Source organism: Pelodiscus sinensis, chromosome 10, assembly GCF_049634645.1.
Source record: "Pelodiscus sinensis isolate JC-2024 chromosome 10, ASM4963464v1, whole genome shotgun sequence".
Classification (NCBI taxonomy): domain Eukaryota; kingdom Metazoa; phylum Chordata; order Testudines; family Trionychidae; genus Pelodiscus; species Pelodiscus sinensis.
Genome location: NC_134720.1, coordinates 25,487,647 through 25,507,322, shown reverse-complemented (window position 1 = coordinate 25,507,322; position 19,676 = coordinate 25,487,647). Strand labels below are relative to the sequence as shown.

Here is a 19,676-nt window from a genome sequence, read left to right as displayed (position 1 = left end):
TGCCCATTGCCAGAGGCTTAGTCCTTGCCCCTATGTTATGGTTGTAGACACCATGAACACTTCAAATATTGTGCTTTGTACAAGCAGTTGCTGCTTCTGAAATCACTGACAATAGCCAAGGAAGGTTGAGATTCTTGTGGTAATGTGACAGACCAGTGATTTTTTTTTCTTTGCACTTTCATGTCAGACATATGAAAACACACTAAGGTGATACAGTTTGACAATGCACCAGCCGATACTAACTTACAATATGGATCAATAAGATTCATTGGCAAAAGTGGCATACTTTCTGCAAAGACAAACTATGTACATCAGCTGGCAAGGGGTATAAGTAAAAAAAAAAAATGTAAGCACAGAGAACATATGGTTGCATGAAAACATGCAAGAAAGAGCACAGAACTGTATTACGTCTTTTTGCCCGCTGCTATGGTGAGCATCTGACTTCAGCATTAAAGTGTGATAGGAAGACTGAATTTGCCCCTGAAATATTAAAACTTGGAAAATGGTTCATGAACAATTAGTACACCTCCTGGCCAGCTTAAAATACTACTGCAGGTAACGTTTGTTCAGCTTTTACACTGCTTTTTTCCATATGTTAAGAGCAGAATTAAGACATTTATACCTTAACTTAAGTGTTAAAATTTGAGACCTGCATTTTGAGGCCCTATCTCACTGCAAGAATTGAAATAGAAAGGCTGCTACTCTGGTGATACCTAAAAGATCAGAGTAGTTGAAATATTTTCATCTTCTGTATGTTGGAAATATCATTGAACCAGTAGAGGCTAGGAATGTAGTTGTGGATAGTGAACTAAAATCATGGTGTGGATAGTGAACTAAAATCATGGTAGTTTCTGGCTAGTCAAGATACAAGTTTGTAGTGTCAATTTTGAAATGGTTTCCTGTACTTTAAATACATTTTAAATGTTTTCCTAGGATTTTGCAAAGACTGTAAGCTCTCCATGCTAAATTGCTGTGCCTTTCTTTCAGGGCTGGGTCAATAGACCTTTTAAGTTTCACTGAGTTATAACTATGGCTTGAAGTTGCAGTCTACAACAGTGGTAGCTCATACTTAAGACATTTTCAGACTACTGAGTGATTTACTATCAGGTATAAATGGAGGACAGTAAACACTGCTTCTGCTCTCTCGTTTCCTGGAGCGGTGATGTAGAATAGCCTTTTATTAAGCAGAAACATTTATTTAAAATATTTATAGCCACTAACTATTTTTCAGGGAAGACTACTAAAATTAGAACTCCCATGTTAGCTTTTAGGTCAAAAGCTTCATTAGTTGTCAATTTGGAAATAACGTACTTCAAGCACCTCTGCTTTTAGTTAGAATTTACATTGTACCTAGAACCATACTACTGAATTCATGTAAATTCTGATTGTGTATTCTGCATCTACCATGCCTAAGGGTGGTGGTTTCAAACACAAGAGCCACTTAACAAAAGTTGGTTGTTGTCTTTTCTGTGGAAAATGTACAAAGGCTCAGCTTGCTTAGTGAATGTGGTCAAATGTAGCATGAACATATCTTATAGAAAAGCGCCTATGCTTTGAGAGTACAGTCCTTTGTTAAACACCTTTGGAAATAAAATTAACTTCACCATTCCTTAGCCATCCAACTCTTTGGCAAGGTTTTTAACTGGCTCCTTTCTTATACTGAAAAAAAAAAATCATTGCATACAGTCTGCTCGGATATTTGCCCCTTCCATTTCAGATAAGGGAACTGAACTGAAAATTAGATGCTTTTATATACAGAGATTCATATAGGTTCACACCAGACTTCCCTTAAAAAGGGAGCACAGTTCTATGATTTAAGATCACAAAGCATTAGATATTCACTTAAAGCTACATAAACAATTTTGGTATTGAACATTCTGCTATTTTAAAGCAGAACAATTGCTGTAGCTACTGTGCACCCATATATTGGCAAGAGTACAGTGACAAACATGCTACCCAAAAGCTATATACACAGACCCAGCATGCTAGTATCATGGTATTCAGGCAGTAAATAAATCAGTGCACATAGATGGATGCTGTTGATATACTACTGACTTTATCTCTACAGCAAGCAGAGATGGGCAAATTCCTGCCCACAGGTTGGATCCTGTATGCAGGGTTAGTCCCTGGCAGGCCTCACCTCGTTTACCTGTGCCTCTAGGTATCGGAGTATCACAGCTGTGGTTGGCTGTGGATTGCCATTCGTTCATGGCCAATGTGAATGGTAGGAAGCAGCGTGCCATGTGATGCTTCCTGCTGCTTGCATTGGTTGCAAACAGTGAGTTGCAGCCAGCCAATGCTGTGATCCTGATACCTGCAGAGGTACAGGTAAACAGTGGCAGTAGGCCAGCAGGAACACATGCTGTGGGCTGTTTTTATTACCCACTCCTGATAGCACATCCTTTGTGGGATTGTTTACTGGTGGCAGGGGACTGGTGAGAATGATGCTAGTCCTGCTACAAATTATGGCAAACTCCAGTCCCACTCATTCTGCTAAGCAGGATGCTAAACTCAGTAGAGCTACCAACTGGAATTCTGTCAAAATAGTAGTTAGCCTGAACCCTCCACTACATCTTGAGTAAGGGAACCTCCCCGAAGCCAATATTAGAGCAGTGACCAGACACTACCATAGTAGAATGACTTGGTGACTGCAAGTTAGTGCTAGTGGCTGCATCCAAAGATACAGGCAGATATGGACTAGTTGAAGAGGCAGGAGTCAAAGGAAAGTTGGAGTGATGGTTTAAATCCTTGACATTGTGCATGAATGTCTTTTTTACAGAGATGTGGCTTGTCTTCCACTTCTCTTCTCCTCCCCACACTCCATGAAGCTGACATGTGCTTGGAACTATACAAGGCTCTACTGCAGTGCCTGTGCTCCTGCCACATACTGCCTCACCTCTTGCCTTGCAGGTCAGCAGTTGCTAATGGAGTAGGTGAGGCATGCCCTCTTGAGTTTTGTCTTACTCCATGCATGAGTATGTGGCATTTCTTTGTCTATTGGGGAAAATTTACATAAGGGAGCTGTGCTAGAACTTGGTTTATTGGACTTAAGACCTGGGTTTGCACAAAGCAATGGCAGCTTTTACTGTCTGCAACAGGGCTCTCTAGGGAACCCTTTAAGATTTTTTTTTTTTTTGAAGGCCAGGGAATAAGTCTCCTTCCATGTCTAGTCCTTCACAGCTCTTGTAGGCTACTTTGTTGATCTTCCTACTGGAGGGCAGCGGAGGGGGCAGACCTCCTGTATGAGCCATCACTCTGAAGAACTTTTGGTTTATCTTTGAGAGATGAGATCCTTTGGAACTCAGACTAGTCAGCCACGCAGACCTCTTTCAAGACGTATTCTCTACAGGACTCCTTTGCTCTTAGTCTGACCTGCAGACATGTTTTATGCTGCCACCACTATCTATCCATCCACTGCCAACAAGATAGCTACTCTTAGGCTACGTCTACACTATGAGTCTTGCCGGAAGAGGCAATGCAAATAAAGCATGCATTAGCATTTTCCTCATGCTTCATTTGCGCACTCACTTCCGATCTATTTTTGCACAAAAACAAGCAGTGTGGATGTTTCCTTTTTGCGCAAAAACCCCTAGCGCAAATGAAGCGCAAGAAAATGCTAATCTGCGCTTCATTTGCATTGCCTCTACTGGCAAAACTCGTAGTGTAGACCGTAGCTTTACTGTCCCCAAAATAAAGAAGTCCATTAAATTCACAAGCTATTCTATGAGCCTACAAGGAGTTTAATTACTGCAGTGGTCTCCCATTTCTAGCAGTCAGGACTTTGAGACCTTTGCAGATGTATCCAATATTTCTTAGAATGGCTCAAGATTATTAGTTAGGGAAACCAGAAATGCATCATGAGTTTATTTTGCAATGAATGCAATTACAGGTAAAACTCAGTTTTACTAGTCCCATAGTATATAGAACTAAAGAAAGATTCTATCATGCTGCATATACTGTACATAAAATCAGCTCAAGACCTTCAGTGTGAGACTAATACAGTAAAGCCGTGCCTTTGTTGTTAGAAGTTCTATTAAGTTTGTATGCTAACAGTTTAGTACTAACATTTACAGTAAGGCAGTGTTCCAACCACTTCAATTCTAAACAATCGCCCACAAAATAGGGTCTTCTGTACAAGATAGCAAGCAAAAAGGAGTGATGCCACTCCTCTTTTAAAAGAGAAAGCACAGCCCTACAGGGTTTAAGGAATAAGTGTCTAACCAGTTTAGTGCCCCTGTTCGAAGTGTGGTTTTTTGTTTAAACTAGGCACATCCAGCAGTCTTACTTACAAGGGAAGACTTCAGGATTCTGCAGGTACAGCTGGCACAAGGATTTCTACTCTATCCCTTTTGCTCAGTTCTCACCTGTAGTACTGCAAATATCTTCAGCCTGATGAGTTTTATCAAACGACTAGCAAGCTTAACTGACCATATTTAAACACTTTCCTAGATGCTATAGCTCTGGAACAAGTTCTTGTATCTGAACATCAGCAACAGAAGCGCTTCTATTGGAGGTAGGAGTCAAGTTTTTTCTTGATATTGTCAAAGGAATCTGCTCCCATGTAGTCAGCCTGGCCTTGCTCCCACCTTTCCTTCCGTTCTTCTGAAGATACAGCTGGTAGGGTAGATGTTGGCACTGCTGCTGAAAGTGACATGTGGGACACTGCCTCTGCAACCTCTTCCTGGAAAGAGAGCATAGTAAGTAGACTGTATAAGAGTTCTATGGCCTATTTCTAAGCAAGCAATAGAGGGCAGGAGAACCACTAAGATGCTCTCATGCAAAGCAGCAAGCACTGTTAAAAAAAAATGCAGGAGTTATACAACTTCCTTAGCTGGAAAACAAAAACAAAAACCGCACAACAAAAAAAAAACAGAAACAAAAACCAGAGTGAGAAGTCAATGGAGAGCGCATAGGAATGTACTGGTTTAAGTTCTTCATACCTCTCTACAGAAGCCACAAGAGAAAGCCAGAGAATAGACCAAGCCCGATAGCTGCAAATAGTTCATTAGAAAGGTGTAAGATGGATAACAGAAACAACAGCTCTAATAGATCAGTAACTTTGGGCTTAGAAAGGTTGAGAACTTAAAACTAATTTATTTTCTTATATTAAATTTAGTATATAGTCACTGCAAAGCTGCATTCCATACATGCTATTAAACACACTGTTTGAAAGGTAAAATAAAGATAGAAAGTTGCTTTACCCTATACTTTGCATTTATTCTACCAATGCAGTCTTCTAGACTAGCTTTTCTGGCTTCTTGTTAGATTAGTCAGACTGAATCATTAGAGATGTAGCATTCTATTTATTTTCTCTCCTCTCTCCTCAGAGACTGTCAACACCAGCCTTGAGTGCATTAGCAGCACTTGTGGTATGCCAAGTTCTCTTAGTCATGCTTATAAACTATCTGCAGCCTCAGTCTGAGATGCATGAATAGTAATGCTGTTAGGTTACTTCTACAGAGTAGCTTCAGAATGAAGGATGATCACCCATATATCTCATATCACTTGTGGTGCCTATACTGGCACACTGTCATTGAGGGAGAGAGCTTAATCACTGCATCAGATTGCTTTCTCTCACTAATAGGGGCTCTGTTAATCAGTGAAGTTAGGATACCAGTGTTCAGAATTCAGTTTCATTGTTATGGGGGAACCTCTAATAAGAGGTTCCTGATCTATCCTAATTTTAGGCCATTCAGCATCAACATTTTGCTCTTCATTAGTCATGGAGCATAAGATGGGGGTTCACTTTAGTTAGTAAAGGGGGGTTAGTTAGTTACAAGGTAGCTCAGTATGGATTTCTGGAGTTTCTCTTGTTTGTGATATCATGTAAAAATTCAGTATTTTGTTACAAGACAAATCTTTTTTTAAAAAAATAAGTGGGTTGATATTTCTGCATCAGTAGCATAGCTTCAGTACTAGACGTAAATGGAGACAAAGTTTAGGCTCAGGTTCACGTACTTTCTAATCTGAGATGTGCTGACTTTGGAAAAATTAGAAACATTTAGTTCAGTGTATGTAGTTCTCCTGTTGGAAAATTATTCAAATTTAGTCTGGTGAGCTTTAAATTGGTTAACAGCTAGGTAATTCCTATTAGTTAGTAGGAATGTTAGGTTGCTGCAAATTACTTAAGGACTTCAGGATCCTGACTCTTTACTTTGTAAGATAACATTCTTGTTTGGGTGACAGGTGTAAGGACTGTCCCCAAGAACCTTGAGTCTTTACCGCTTGAGCTAGATGACCAAGTCTATTCACTTGAAGTAAGTAAGAGTCAGGCCTCTATGTAGTTTGAAAAGAGATTTACCCCAATTTGATTTCTGCAGCATTGTTAGTAGCTACTTCCTCAGTAATCCTCTGCAGTCCAATACTCCATCACCCAATTGTTCAGCACTCCCAATACTCCGGCATCAAAATGTCAGGTGCTCCTGTCCAGCTGATTAACAAGCCGACCACTCAGCACAGGGTGCCGGCTGTACCAGGACCGACTATAAGGTTGTGCGTGCGGTGTGTGTGTGTGTGGGGGGGGGGGGGGGGGGGGGGGGGGGGAAATCGTATTACAGTATGGAGAAGAGTCTTCTGCTTCAGCGAAGGGGAAAGGAGAGGGGGAGGGGATCGGGTTACAGCATGGAGTAGAAGGGGAAAGGAGAGGGGGAGGGGATCGGGTTACAGCATGGAGTAGAAGCTAAGAGGAAAGGGGAGGAGGAGAGGGAGGGAGAGTGTGTCACGGCCAGCTGTTAAGCCATGCAGCTGTACCAGGACCTCCCGCTACTCCGGCATATCTGATAATCCGGCACCACCTAGGTCCCAAAGGTGCCAGATTATTGGAAGTCTACAGTACTTATTTGGAGAGGGAGATGGGTCAACAGTTCTACCAGCGGTGAGGCTAACCCAGTTATTTCCTTTGTTCAATTTTATTTGAAGTCAAAGGAGCTGGAGAAAGCTACACTTCAAGTCAATGGATTGCCCCTGAAGCCTTCAGTAATTTGAAGTCTGGGATGGGGAAATAGAACATTCCCATTTACACTGTTTTGAAGCAGGTATCCAAGATAAGAGGACAACATACCGCCTTTACACCAGTAGCAGTGTCTTTTACAATTCCATGTTGTTCTAGTAGTGGTAAGATGTTGGTGATGAAGGTATCCCACCACATGTTGAGGAATTCTGGGTGAACAATTGTAGGATCACTTGTATCACCTTTTATGCTTTTTGTTTTGGAATCATATGTGTAGTTCCATGGTTTCATTCTTCCTAGGAAATGCACCACTTTAGCATTTGTACCAAACCTGCCAAACAAAGACATTTGAATTAGATATTAGATGTCCAGGAAAAAAAACAAAAAAACCAAACACTACCAGGATAGCACTCCATCTCCTAAAGAAAAAGCTAAGGAAATGCTATTGCCTACCAACACTGAACACATCACTATGCAACAGAAGAATGCAGGTAGAAAGCTCTCTTAAATAGCTTATTCAGATTGAAAATAGCACAAACCACTAGGTTTGGGTTATTTCAGTACTTACAACAGCCAGTTTCTTTGTAGTTTGGGGTCCACAAGTGCTCAGGATGGAACAGTCTCAAGCAGCAGTTGCAATCAGAACAAGTTTTAAAGAATGAGAGTTTCCACTACAGATTCGGTGATCCAAATAGCTAGGTACCATACACTTAGCTTAATCAGATCCCAGTGACAAGATCACTGGTTTCTTAGTCTTCAGCCCTACAGAAGGGGAAGTTCTAGTTGGTTGCCACAGCACCTTTGCTAAGGGTAGTTCAGGCCAGAGTTGTGCCTTGGGTAGAGCAAATTGGGGCAACTGCCCAAGGCCCTGTGTTTTGGGGAGTCCCATGTTTTGATAGAATCAGGACTTTCCCAGTAGTTAGCCCTCTGTTCTGTGTTCCTAGCCATGTACAATTGGGCTGCTATTTGTACCACAGTTCAGGTGAGAACATGGGCAGGAGGGTGAGGCAAACAGCAGGCAGGAAAGGGGCAAGGAGGTGGATATGGGGGCAGGACACTGGACAGATAGCTTGGAGACTAGGTAGTGAATGGGAGATAGGTGGACATGTGTTGGATGGATGGTGAGATTAGCTGGGAGGTAAGTGACAGGCAGATGAGGAGGAGAGCAGAGAGGTAGATTTGTCCCAGGCACTGCACCATCCCTACGGACAACACTGGCTCAGTCTGTACCACCTGTCAGGATGAGACTCTAGGGCAGGGGTGGGGGGGTAATTCAATTCTCCCCCACACTGACAAACTGCATCTTTTAAATACATAACTATTCAAAACCCCTACAAATCTCAGCTTTCTAGGTAGGTCAAGAGAATTTGATTATTTATGTAGTCCTTACATAAAAACTAATAGTCATGCAGCTATAGTGTGGATGTACTTTTTAAAGTCCCTTTAATGTGCTAATAGTAATCCAGTAGGACCAGGAAGCCTAGCCCAGTGAACTCCTAGTGTTACATAGCTATGCAGCTTGCCTCCACTCAGGGTATGTCTACACTGCAGAGTTTTTCTGGAAAAACTACACTTACATTCACACTGCTGTTGCCTTCTTTTGACAGTCAAAAGAATAGAGGGGTTTTTCCAACAGCGGTAAACTTCTTTCTACGAGGAGGATGCCTTTTCCTAAAAAACGCATGTGTGGACACGGAAGTGTGGTTTTTTGAAAGAAGAGGCCTCTAAGAAAAAAGCACTGCCCTGGTAACCATTCTGTCTTCAGTAATCACAACTGAAATGCAAAATAGCATCCTATCAGTGTGGATGAGATCACTTTTTCATTGTACTTTTGTTGTGTAGACAATCTTTCAAAAAAAAAAAAATTTTCTGGGAGATCTCTTCTGGAAAAGCTTCTTCCAAAAGAAGCTTGCAGTCTAGACATAGCTTCAGAGTGAGAGTTAGTTTTTAGCCTCTCTGGTTGCAGGAACCTAGTCTAATCAATCAGTCTCAAATCTCTAGGCAGAAGTTTTCCAAATGGTGAACTACCAGTGGTTTTGGTGTCTATATTTCCCCGCTTCACTTCTGATCATTTCAACAGAAAAGTCAGATAATTTAAACAAGCTCAGCTTACTTTCTCCCAAGGCCCAGATGCCCTGGCTCTCTCCTCTGCAGCTAATACTCCCACTTCTCAGACTTTAGGGTACATATAAAACTCTATTAATGAGATCTGTAGCATGTTTTTCAATTTTAGTGTTTTGGAGTAATTAAAAACTACATTTTATTAAATGGCATGTTTTCATGTGTGTCAACATAAACCTTTGAAAGTGATTGAGACTACTGTATGATACAGCTGGAGGAATCTTGTTGCCACAGTTTAGGTCAAACTTGCTATTAACTATAAATAAGAGACAAGAGTTTGCTTTGAAGAATTTTGCTTTTAGGCTTCATGTGGAGTCCCTGAGAGAGAGTAAGGGATTGGATTAGAATAGATGGCCAAGTTTAATTTTTAAGCTAGTCAAGACTGCTTTAATGGAATCAAGACAATTCCATTTTATCTTCGAGGGCAGCCTTCCCTCAGTTGGCTTTGTTCCAGGGCAAGTCTACACTACATTAGCCCTAAACAGAATAGAAGCGACTGTGCTTATGCTCCCATCTTTGTTGGTGTTTCTTTTGCGTTAAGACTTGCTCGCTAGTAAATCTGTGAAAAGTGATATTTGTACATTGGCTAAACACTGCTTTATGTAACATTCCGCCCCTGCCCATTACTCTCCAGGAGGCTGTGCCTGCATTTGAGAAATGCTGGTTTAGGATGATTCTTCTGGTTTTGTGAACATTAGACTTTACTGTAGAATACCAATTTCCTCTGAGTTACACTAGTACAGTCCGTTCATTCCTGAATTGTTCTCTGCTGCCACTCATTTTGAAATCAGGACAAAAGTGCTTTTATCTTTTATTAAACATACATAGAAAACTTAATGGATTGCAATCATTTGTATTCGCCGCTCCCCCCCCCCCCCCCCCCATATACCCTGCAATGGTACCTCCACTCAGTGCTTTGAAGCTTGACAACATGTACAACTTTCTATGCAGGTGTGAAGCTTAGTCTCATGGTACGTACACTTCACAGGATTAGATATTTGTTGGGGTAGATTTAAACTTTGGTTCCTTCCAGCCATTAAGCAGTCTAGTGGATCTGGACATCTACATGAAAAAGGTGTTCACTGAGCATGCCTACCCTGACACAGATCATCTGTTACTTGCAAAATCCAGAAGCCACAACCATTAGCGCATTAAGCTGACTGCATCTCAGTTTAATTTATAAAAAAGTTTTGCCTGCGCCAGGCAGATCCAGCTGACCTCTCATGGCAACAAGATCAATTATAAGAGTTCCCATATGAAATGATTAATCTCAGCAAAGGAGTAGTTGAGAAAGGTGTACATCACAATAGCTTTTAGCTTATTACATTCTGTTTATTTGGACTACTGAGTGAGTATTCATTCTGGCTTGCATGCATTTCTTCTTAGAATAGGTGTTCTAATTTTAAACCGGACAATTTCAGATGTTCAGATCACAAGACATGGTTTGAACTTGAGCCAGCAACAATACTGCTTATGTTAGCTGCTGCGTTAATCTCTAGCAACTTGATGTCATCTAGAGATCAGCTGAGTTTTCATGGAATTACTCCTCACTTGCTTTTGAAGCTAGCAATGTAACATGGTCCAGTTATAACAGGTTGTAAATTGAGCTCATGTTCGAATAGTTTTTGCATATATTTCATGCTGTAACAATGTAGAGTGCCATTACATAGGAAAAACATTACCTGAAATGGCAGAGAATTGCAGGGGCATGTTGATCAGAAGGACAAAACCAAACTTTTACTTGCTGCCCTAGGAGCGGTCTATTGCAGATTTAGAAAGATTGCGGTGAAGTGCAATGTAAGCAAACAGAGGAAAAAGCTTCATGTCTGCTTATTTGCAGGATATAAAACCTGGTGTCCCTGCCACATTGTTTGTGAAATATTTATGCTACCGATGATAGCCTCAAAAAAGGGGCAACCCAATAGCTATGCTGGTATCAGGATTAATTTTTGTAACATGGAGGTCAAAAAGGAAGGAGAGAATATATATTTTAGCTAGGAGTTGCCCCCCATATCTAGCCCACATTAGCTTGGGCTTCACTCAACCAAATTCTTTAGAAAGGAAGCACTGCAGGGCAGATAATACCTTTGTTCACAGCAGAATGTGACATTAAAAGAGCGAGAGTTGCACCCTTGCAATAGAACAAGAGCATGTCAAATGCACCTATGCCAGGTAAATTAAAGAATGAGTTACTACCACATATGTAAAGAATATTTATTTCAATTTTAATTAGTTTTTTTTAATCTAAGCTTAAGTTTAAACCATTACATGGTTGTTGCCCTTTACATGGTTCAAAGTGAAATTAAGAGCCTGCACTAGCTATTACATACCCTTCATTTGGCCTAAGCCATGGATCTCCATACTGAAAATGGAGTCAAAAGAACTGATTTTAAATACACAGCTTTTTCCATCTAGCAAGAGATCAATCAGCTTCATAAGAGATCTACTAAATCTGGCCTATATAATGGCTACACAAGATAAATCATTTTTCTACAAGAAAATGTTGAACTTACGCTTTAAATGCTGGAAGGTAGGAGTATAGAGAAATGCTGCTTAAGTTATAAATAAATGGCAAGTGTTTGTTGATATCCGCTGTTGCCCAGTTGCTGAAGAAGGTGTTTAATAAACCCTGGTCCCCACCTGAAAGGGAAAGAGAGTTAGCAAGCTGCATGGAAACAATCAGTATTTCTGTTAATTTTCTATCTATATCACTAACTGATTCAAGATTCAGTTTAGTCACATGAGCTCGTATATCCAGTAGAAATCTCTGGCAATGGAGTAGCATTCTATTTGTAGAAGTTAGTTTTCTTCAACTTACATTTTCACCCTTGGGAGGGCATATCAGTCCTCTTCTTCTTGCCACATAGAGATTTGCAAAGTTCAGTCATACTTTATAGGCTATTTTACCTCCCAGAAGACCACCAAAGGCTTAGAGTCCCTAGTGGCTACATGTGAACATATATTTGGTCTTGCATGATGCTACTCAATTTCCATTCATAACTTGGAGTTAAACTGGAGTAGTAAACATTGGAAGTGTCAGATATGTTATTTCAGTTGCAGTTAGGCAGATACAGTAGATCAGTCTAGATTATGATCTGTCACTCCAGATTTACATGTATAACCAAGATAACACTGACTCATGATTAATTATTAGAGACTCACTTTTGGCTTGGTAGTTTTGCAGGGGACTGCTTTTTTGGGATCAAGGCCTGACTGGTTTGCTAAAAGCAGTTGAGGCTTTCATTACATTTTCTGAGGGATGTCATACTAGAAGTCTACTGGATTAAAGCGCCTAGTTAGCTGTATAAATGCATATGATACTAGAAGTTTTATGCTTCAGAAGTTGATACATACAGTAAGTGTTCAGACCCCTATGTTGAATGTAGACTAGTTTACAACACAAGAAGTCAGTGAACATCTACCTGGACAATTATGCAGAACAATTATGATACGTGCTTTCCTAGGAGACTTCTAATGCTAAATAGAAGTAGATTAGACAAAGAAGTGATATTATGTTCTTCACCTTGACATTTGTTCTTTACATATCGATATAGCTTCAGTACTTTTTTCCAGACGAATAACAAATCCTCCACTCCCTTCCCCCCCACCTTAGCTGGACCATTTCTGTTTAAGGACATTATAGGGCTACCCCACATACGATCTTATGTTGGTAAAGAGTATTAAGGTAACATTAAAACTACTGTATTAATACTAAACATGGGGAGAGCAGTAACAATTCAATTACATTTAGTCCAGCCAGTCAGTTTGGGCAAGCAAGCTTATCACTTATCAGAGCTTGCCAAGCAGCAGCGAGCCCTGCTTGCCAGCTGCGCAGAAGTGCACACTGCACATGCACAAACCGCGCTGCGCAGCCACATCGGGCTATAATCTACTCGCCATGGGCGAGTAGATTAGCCTATTTGTCGAGCCCATCTTATCATAATGAAATCACTATAGCAGAGCCAAAAAGATACAATTCTGAAGAAATCATGGCCATGTTTTACTATGAAGATTTTTGCCAAAGCAGCACTAAAAAAGCAATGAGTGACATGTGGGATACATTTGAGGGTCACAGAAACCTACTGAGTTTACCACCTGATATTAAGAAAGCTCTTCCAAGTCGAGAGACTATATATTGGGAGCTTGCAGGCCTTTATTTTTTCAAGACTCCTACACTATTAGGAAGTGCCTATGTAAATATTTGAGATGCTTATTCCAATGGTGTTCTACCAACTCAACACATCTTAATACAGTTCTGTTACAACAGCAGTTTGAGGTGGAATGGCAATTTTTCTCTTCTATCCCTGAAGGGGATACTCCAGTTTGCTGGTCCACAAGGTAGCAACTACATGGAACTTCTGGACTGCATGTCTAGCTATTCAGCGAAGCAGCAAGTTTAACTCTACTACCAAAGGATTTGAAAAAGGTGTTCCAAAGGACATTTACCAGCCACCTATAATCAGTATGCCATTTGTTGAATCTCATTTGGCTACCACTCTAGATTAAGGGGCCTAGCAACAACACCTGCCAGAACAAATACAGAAAAGCAAGGAACCACGTACACCAGGAAACTTACTCCTGGGAATAGTCAGTCTGAACCCTCTTTAGAGGTCTGATAAGCAAACTGCTACTCAGTATGAAGAAGGCTGTTAAAGAAGTTCACTTGAATTTTAATGAGTTACCAACCAGAGATGACCCGTGCCTGCTGATAGTGAGGGGTGGAGCTCAGAATGAGGGTAGCTGAGGGTAAGGGTATTGAGCATGCTTAATACAAGCAAAGCAACAAATGAGGGATAGAGGGGTGGGAAGGTACATGACTCCAAATGCTTTCACCACATGCACTCTGAGTAACACTATGGTTGTCTCCATAGAGACAAATTTCATCTTTTTTTAGGAAATGCTGCTATTCATTAATAAAAATCTCCAATTTCACTGAAAGCTATCTGACAAACTACTGGGAGTGGAAGAATAAGTTTAATTGGGGAAAAAAAGCTATTTAGAGCAATCCAGCTTTCTGAACATCACATTCACCTTGTCCTTGGGATATCCACAAATTATTTTGTGAAAAGTTTCACTAGAAAGGAGCTTATTTTCACTGATTAATGTTTAAGTGGCCAACGCAATCAAATCCATTAGTGACTAGCTGGTTTCAAAAATGCAGGATGCTATATTGATTTATTGTCTGAACAATGTTCAGTATCCTAGTTGAGAACTGCAGAAAGAGCTTTACAAATGGCTGTTTAGTTTGGCCTAGCTTTCTCCACTTAAGACTCATTAAGGTGCCTTTGAATTCCATCTAGGCCTTTTAATACTAGATAAGCTTATTAATGATTGATGTTAGATTTCCAACTATAATCAAGTCAGACTCAATCTATAGGAATCCATACATATGAGATTCCTGTAAACACAAGTATTCTTTCCAGCGAGGTACTGGAATTTCAGAATTCTAATGTAAATGGTGTCCCTGAAGGAATGCCTATCTGAAATATTCTCTCCCCTATCCCACAACATTTTAAACAATGTAAACCTGAATGCTGGCAGTGAATTCAATACATACCATCAAAGCTGCCTTTTTCTGTGGCAAGTTGTAACAGCTGATTGTATGTTTCAATGGAAGGTCGATAAACAAAAACTCCGGAATTAAAACAGTCAGGCCAGCCTGGATCTGGTGCTGCAGATAGCTCTTCTCTCTCAAAAAGCTCATCAATTTTTGATAAAACCTAGTTGTAAGGGGGAAACATTGCTTTGTTTTCTAGGCTAGGTGATTCATAGCATTATGCTCTGTTGATTTTGCCATCCACCCCAAGATATGAACGCAAGTGTTCATATCAAACATCTCATTTTTTGGAGGACCATTTTGACATGGATATATTCCCTTATTACACCCAATTACAAGTTGTTTTGTAGGCTTAAGCACACTGAATTACAAGTCCCCAATAATAAGAGGTCTCTACTGCAAACCAATAGAAGGAACAGTATTCTGAATAGCAAACATATAAAACTTACCATTGTGTCTGCATCCATGAACACACATTTTGAATACTGAGTCAATTCCCAGCAGTGGAGTTTTGTTAATGTGACACCCAGCTCAGGTCTTTTCATTAGTGCTAGATGGGCTGAATCCCCACTGTCCAAGACATTTACCAATACGATTTCATCAAAAACCTTCTCTAGCACTTTCCTGTGGAAAAGTAATCATTGATTTACTTTTGCAAGACAATCCTTCCAATATCCCCAACCCTGAGACAGCTTTGTACGGCTTAAACTTTTAGAGCACAATATGGAGTGGAAGCCTAGATGAAATCTTAAATTTAGTCTATTTAAAAAAAAAAAAAACAGATGGGTAAGAGTTGTCAAATGTCTAGTTTAGAAATGCCTTAGTTACCAAGTTGGTGTTCCTGAATGCTACTAATCCCATCACCAATGAGAACTGAAGTCATGTGTATAAGTCAGGTAGATAATGTCTTACAGTTTAAGCCTCCCACACAGTTTGCCTCAGCCAGACCTGAAAACACTGCCTCTTGATGAGGTGACAGACTATTTTAAGCCTCTAACTGAAAAACAGAAGGCTATTAGACTAGTCTGTACAGGACTTTGGACAGCAGCTGAATCCTAAACAGTTCTAGTACAAGTAATTGCATAACACATTCCTTGCATAGCCAATATTAAGTCAAAAACAACTGTTGATGTTTAAAGCTACAATGACCAGACCCCAATGTTGCTAGTTTATCTAGTCCATCAAGAGAGTGTTCACTTAGGCTTTGTCCACACTACCACATCTTGTTGCAAAAACCCGCTTTTTGGTGACAAAACAGTGAGAGTGTACACCATGCAATGCAGCTTGTCAGGAAAAATGCTCAGTTTCATTGACAGAAAAATTTCCACAAGAGACTTTTCTTCTCTCCTCCCTTAATGGTTGACAGAGCCAATGTAAACACTGCTATTTGTCTTGTTGACAGAACTGGCTTCTGCCAGTATCTCACAATGCCTGCCTAGATTGCTCTGCTCAGTGTTTTGATCTCTGCTGCCCTGCAGGGATACATCGCTTCCCCAGAGCTTTGAAAGGGAAATATCTGAGAGCTGAGTATGCTGCTCACAAACAAAGAGCAAATCACTGGACTGTTCCTGTTCTGCCCTGCACTAGAATCACAACAGCAGGCAATCTGCTGCTGCAAAGGGAGGGGACAGACTATTGTGCTGTTTTAACATCTCAGAATGGAGACCTCGGAGCTACCCATAGTACCACTCAGCAGCTGAGGAGGCTGTGGGAGAATCGAGGGTATCCCCAAGATGCTCAGATCAGCTCCATCTACCCACAGTGTATTGCTTGCACCATCACTGATGGTGCTCTCAATGTGAATGGGATCCGTTGACAGAGGGAGCAAGTGTAAACACCCTCTGGTAATCTGTTTTGACGACTTTTGGGTGCCAACATAAGTTTTGTTGACAAAATTTGTTAATGTAGACTATGCCTGAGTCATGGATTTGTGTGCCAATGAGTGAAATAGATATCTAGGTAGCTTAGTTTACTTCCTTTTACTTGGAAATGGTCACTTGCAGCAAGAGATTGTCCACTAAGTTAAAAGACTCAACTCTGAATAGCTAAACTACAGTATGATACAAGTTCTTAAAGCTCTTGGCAGTTCTTCAGGTTCAGTTTTTATCATTTAAGTCTGCTGATTCTGATGTTTTAGTGAGTAGAGAGACTAAGAGTATTACACTTGATTTTGACAGACTATTGTCGGGCTATTGGGGACCAACATTTATTGTTTCTGAGTCCTTGACATTTTACATTTAACAACAGCAGTGCAAGTTGGAACTAGCCAGCCCATTAGCATCTGGAGTATTTTGAGCTACTATCAGGGAGTTAAATTGTATACTTGTTGTAGATCAAGACCATTCAATTTGTACTTTGCCCACCAGATTGTCACCTGTTGTGCTTTTTAAGTGACATTCAGTATCATTCTAGTGGAAGTTTTTTAAAAAGCTACTTCTAAAATATGCAATGATGTTGTAGATCAGTAATGAAATCTGCAAATTCTAATAATGCCACATTTTACTGGTTGTGCAAATAAACTTATTTTAATTACGTGTGTTTTTACTTTCATCCCTTCCTCTTGTGGAGGAAACTGCTAGCCTAGTGGACAGGAGTAAGATTCACCTGAACAGATTGTTGTGTAAGTGAGGCACTGAAGTTGAGAGCTCTGAGAGATTAAGTAGCCCATTTTGTGTTGGAGATAATCATGGAATCACCTGTCATTACAGCAAGCAGTATTTTGCCAAAACAGCTTCCTGTGGATTAGAGAACAAGGGTCATGTAACCAGTCTAGCTAGTAACTTCCCATTCTTAAGTTCAACGGGGAGTCATTGCCTGAAGTTAAACTCTGTAGTCAGAGACTTAAGGTTTGTTTCATGCCAGAGTTTAGGTTTGTAGTGGAAAGGATTGTTACATTGATATATTCAATGCCAGATAAGACTCTCCTCATCGTTTGAGCTTCTACAATCTGCTTGCCCATTTTCTACATTCAAGAAGAATTTAATATGAATGGTCAGTATCAAAGTTTGCAAGGGCATAAGTGTTTTCAAAATTGGAAGTTCTATCTAGTGTACTTATATAGCCTTCATTACTGGATTATTCCACTCTCACAGCTTTTGATGCAATTATCTCAAAACACCTATGAATTAGGGAAGGACTAGTCTCTCCCATTGTACAGATAGGAAACAAAGGGAGAGAGATTAAGACTTGAACAAGGTCACACATGATGCCTCATAGGACAGCAGGGTACTCAGCCTTGATCACAGTCTAGTGCACTAGCCTGAAACTACTTGTCCTTTGTCCCTAGGCAGAAATAGTACCTTGAAGAACTTAATTTAGGGCCATGACTACACAAGAAATCTTACAGCAGTCCAGCTCCTCTGCTCTCTCTCCACTCTCTGAAGTAGCTGCTCCATGCCAATGGGAGAGATCTCTCCTATTGATATAATTTATCCACCCCCAATGAGTGGAATTAGCTACAGTAGGGAGAGAAGCTTTCCTACCAACATAGTGCTTCCCATATCAGTGTCAGCCTTAAAATACAACATAGAGAAGGGGTAGGAGAGGAAGCATTATCTCTATTTTACTGATGAAGCGAGGCAGAGAGATAGGACTTGCCCAAGATGTCTGTGGTAGAGCCAGACATTGAACTTTGATCTCCCCAGACAACCACAAAATCATCGTTGCTTTTCTAAGTTAGTGGATTAAAGTTTAGCTATGTGTCAGTCTCTTCAGCATACAAGCTTGTCTATCAGCAAGCTCTGGCTAGACAGTTTACTGCTGAAAGCAGCAAGGGTATAGAAACTGATGGAATAACTCATTCGTATCTACTGCCCTCAGCGTTTTGAGATAATATTCTGAGTGTAGCAGGAGGAGCCCCTTAGATATAAGCTCTTGTATTAGAGACCTGAGCCAAACTAACAGGCAAGCTTTGCTGATATGAAGCAAAGTTAGAAAAAAAAAATCAGGCTGTGAGCAAACAGACTCTACCTGCTTACAGGCTCACAGAATCTGGCAAGAACTAGACTGATATTGCAGAAACACACATTTCTAAGTAATGCTAAGTACAGAGTACTCACACAAACAGAATCCAAAAGTGTGGTACCAGAATGTTCCCAATCTCAAGGATGGTGCAAACGCATTTATCACAGGTAACAGGAACATACTAACCTCTCCTAAAGAGAAGGTCAGGATGACAGTATAAATGGAAAGAGAAGGTGATAGGTGGTAACTGGTTACATGTCAGAGGTTCTCAGGGTACGTCTAGTCTACCGCGTTTTGTCGACGGAAGTTTTGTCGACAGATACTGTCGACAAAACTTCCGTCGACAAAGAGCGTCCAGACACATTGAGTTCTGTCGACAAAGCAAGTTGCAAGCTGCTTTGTCGACAGAACTCCGTAGTCTGGACGCAATGTTACAGGCAATAACACCTTCTGTCGACAGAAGGTGTTATGCCTCAAAGTGAGGTATACCAGCATCGACAAAACTGCTGAGTTCTGTCGACATTATGTCGACAGAACTCAGCGGTAGTGTAGACGCTGGTATAGTTTTGTCGACAAAACTAGGTAGTCTAGACACACCCTCAGAGGGGTAGCCGAATTAGTCAAGTGACAAGAAAAACTTAAAAACCAACGAATAGTCTGGTGGCACCTCAAAGACTAAATAGTTAAAAGAGGCGGATAAGAACCATTAGTTTGCACTAGGAAGAGTACTAAACTAAGGGCTTGTCTGTACTACATCCCACTTTCGAAATAGGGATATAAATTAAGCACTTTGAAAGTGCAAATGAACCAGAGATTTACATATACTGCACTTCATTTGCATATTTATGTCCAAAAGGGTGGGGTTTTTTTCCCCCCCCCCAAAAGTACCATGTGTAGACTGAGATTTCACTTTTGAAATTGCTGTTTTGAAAAAGGGTATTTCAAAAGTGAAATCTCAGACTACACATGGTACTTTTGGGGGGAAAAACCCACCCTTTTTTAACTTAAATATCTTCATTTTCATATTTGTAACGTGATATTTAAACCTTCACTTCGTTCTGCCTTATTTACATCCCTCTTTTTGAA

The 19,676-nt window shown here is 40.5% G+C and overlaps 1 protein-coding gene across 2 annotated transcripts in view; it reads right to left on the bottom strand.

Moving 5' to 3' along the window:
- Positions 1 to 2,372: 2,372 nt before the first annotated feature.
- GYG1 (glycogenin 1) overlaps positions 2,373 to 19,676 on the bottom strand; it is a 26,988-nt gene continuing 9,684 nt past the window's right edge. For both annotated transcript variants that reach the window (XM_075937695.1, XM_075937694.1), the window contains exons 3-7: positions 15,077 to 15,251; positions 14,628 to 14,790; positions 11,584 to 11,710; positions 7,061 to 7,280; positions 2,373 to 4,681 (exon numbers count right to left, since the gene is read on the bottom strand). In XM_075937695.1, coding sequence (XP_075793810.1) covers positions 4,505 to 4,681; positions 7,061 to 7,280; positions 11,584 to 11,710; positions 14,628 to 14,790; positions 15,077 to 15,251 — 862 coding nt within the window. In that variant the 3' untranslated portion in view covers positions 2,373 to 4,504. The remainder of the gene's footprint in view (positions 4,682 to 7,060; positions 7,281 to 11,583; positions 11,711 to 14,627; positions 14,791 to 15,076; positions 15,252 to 19,676) is intronic.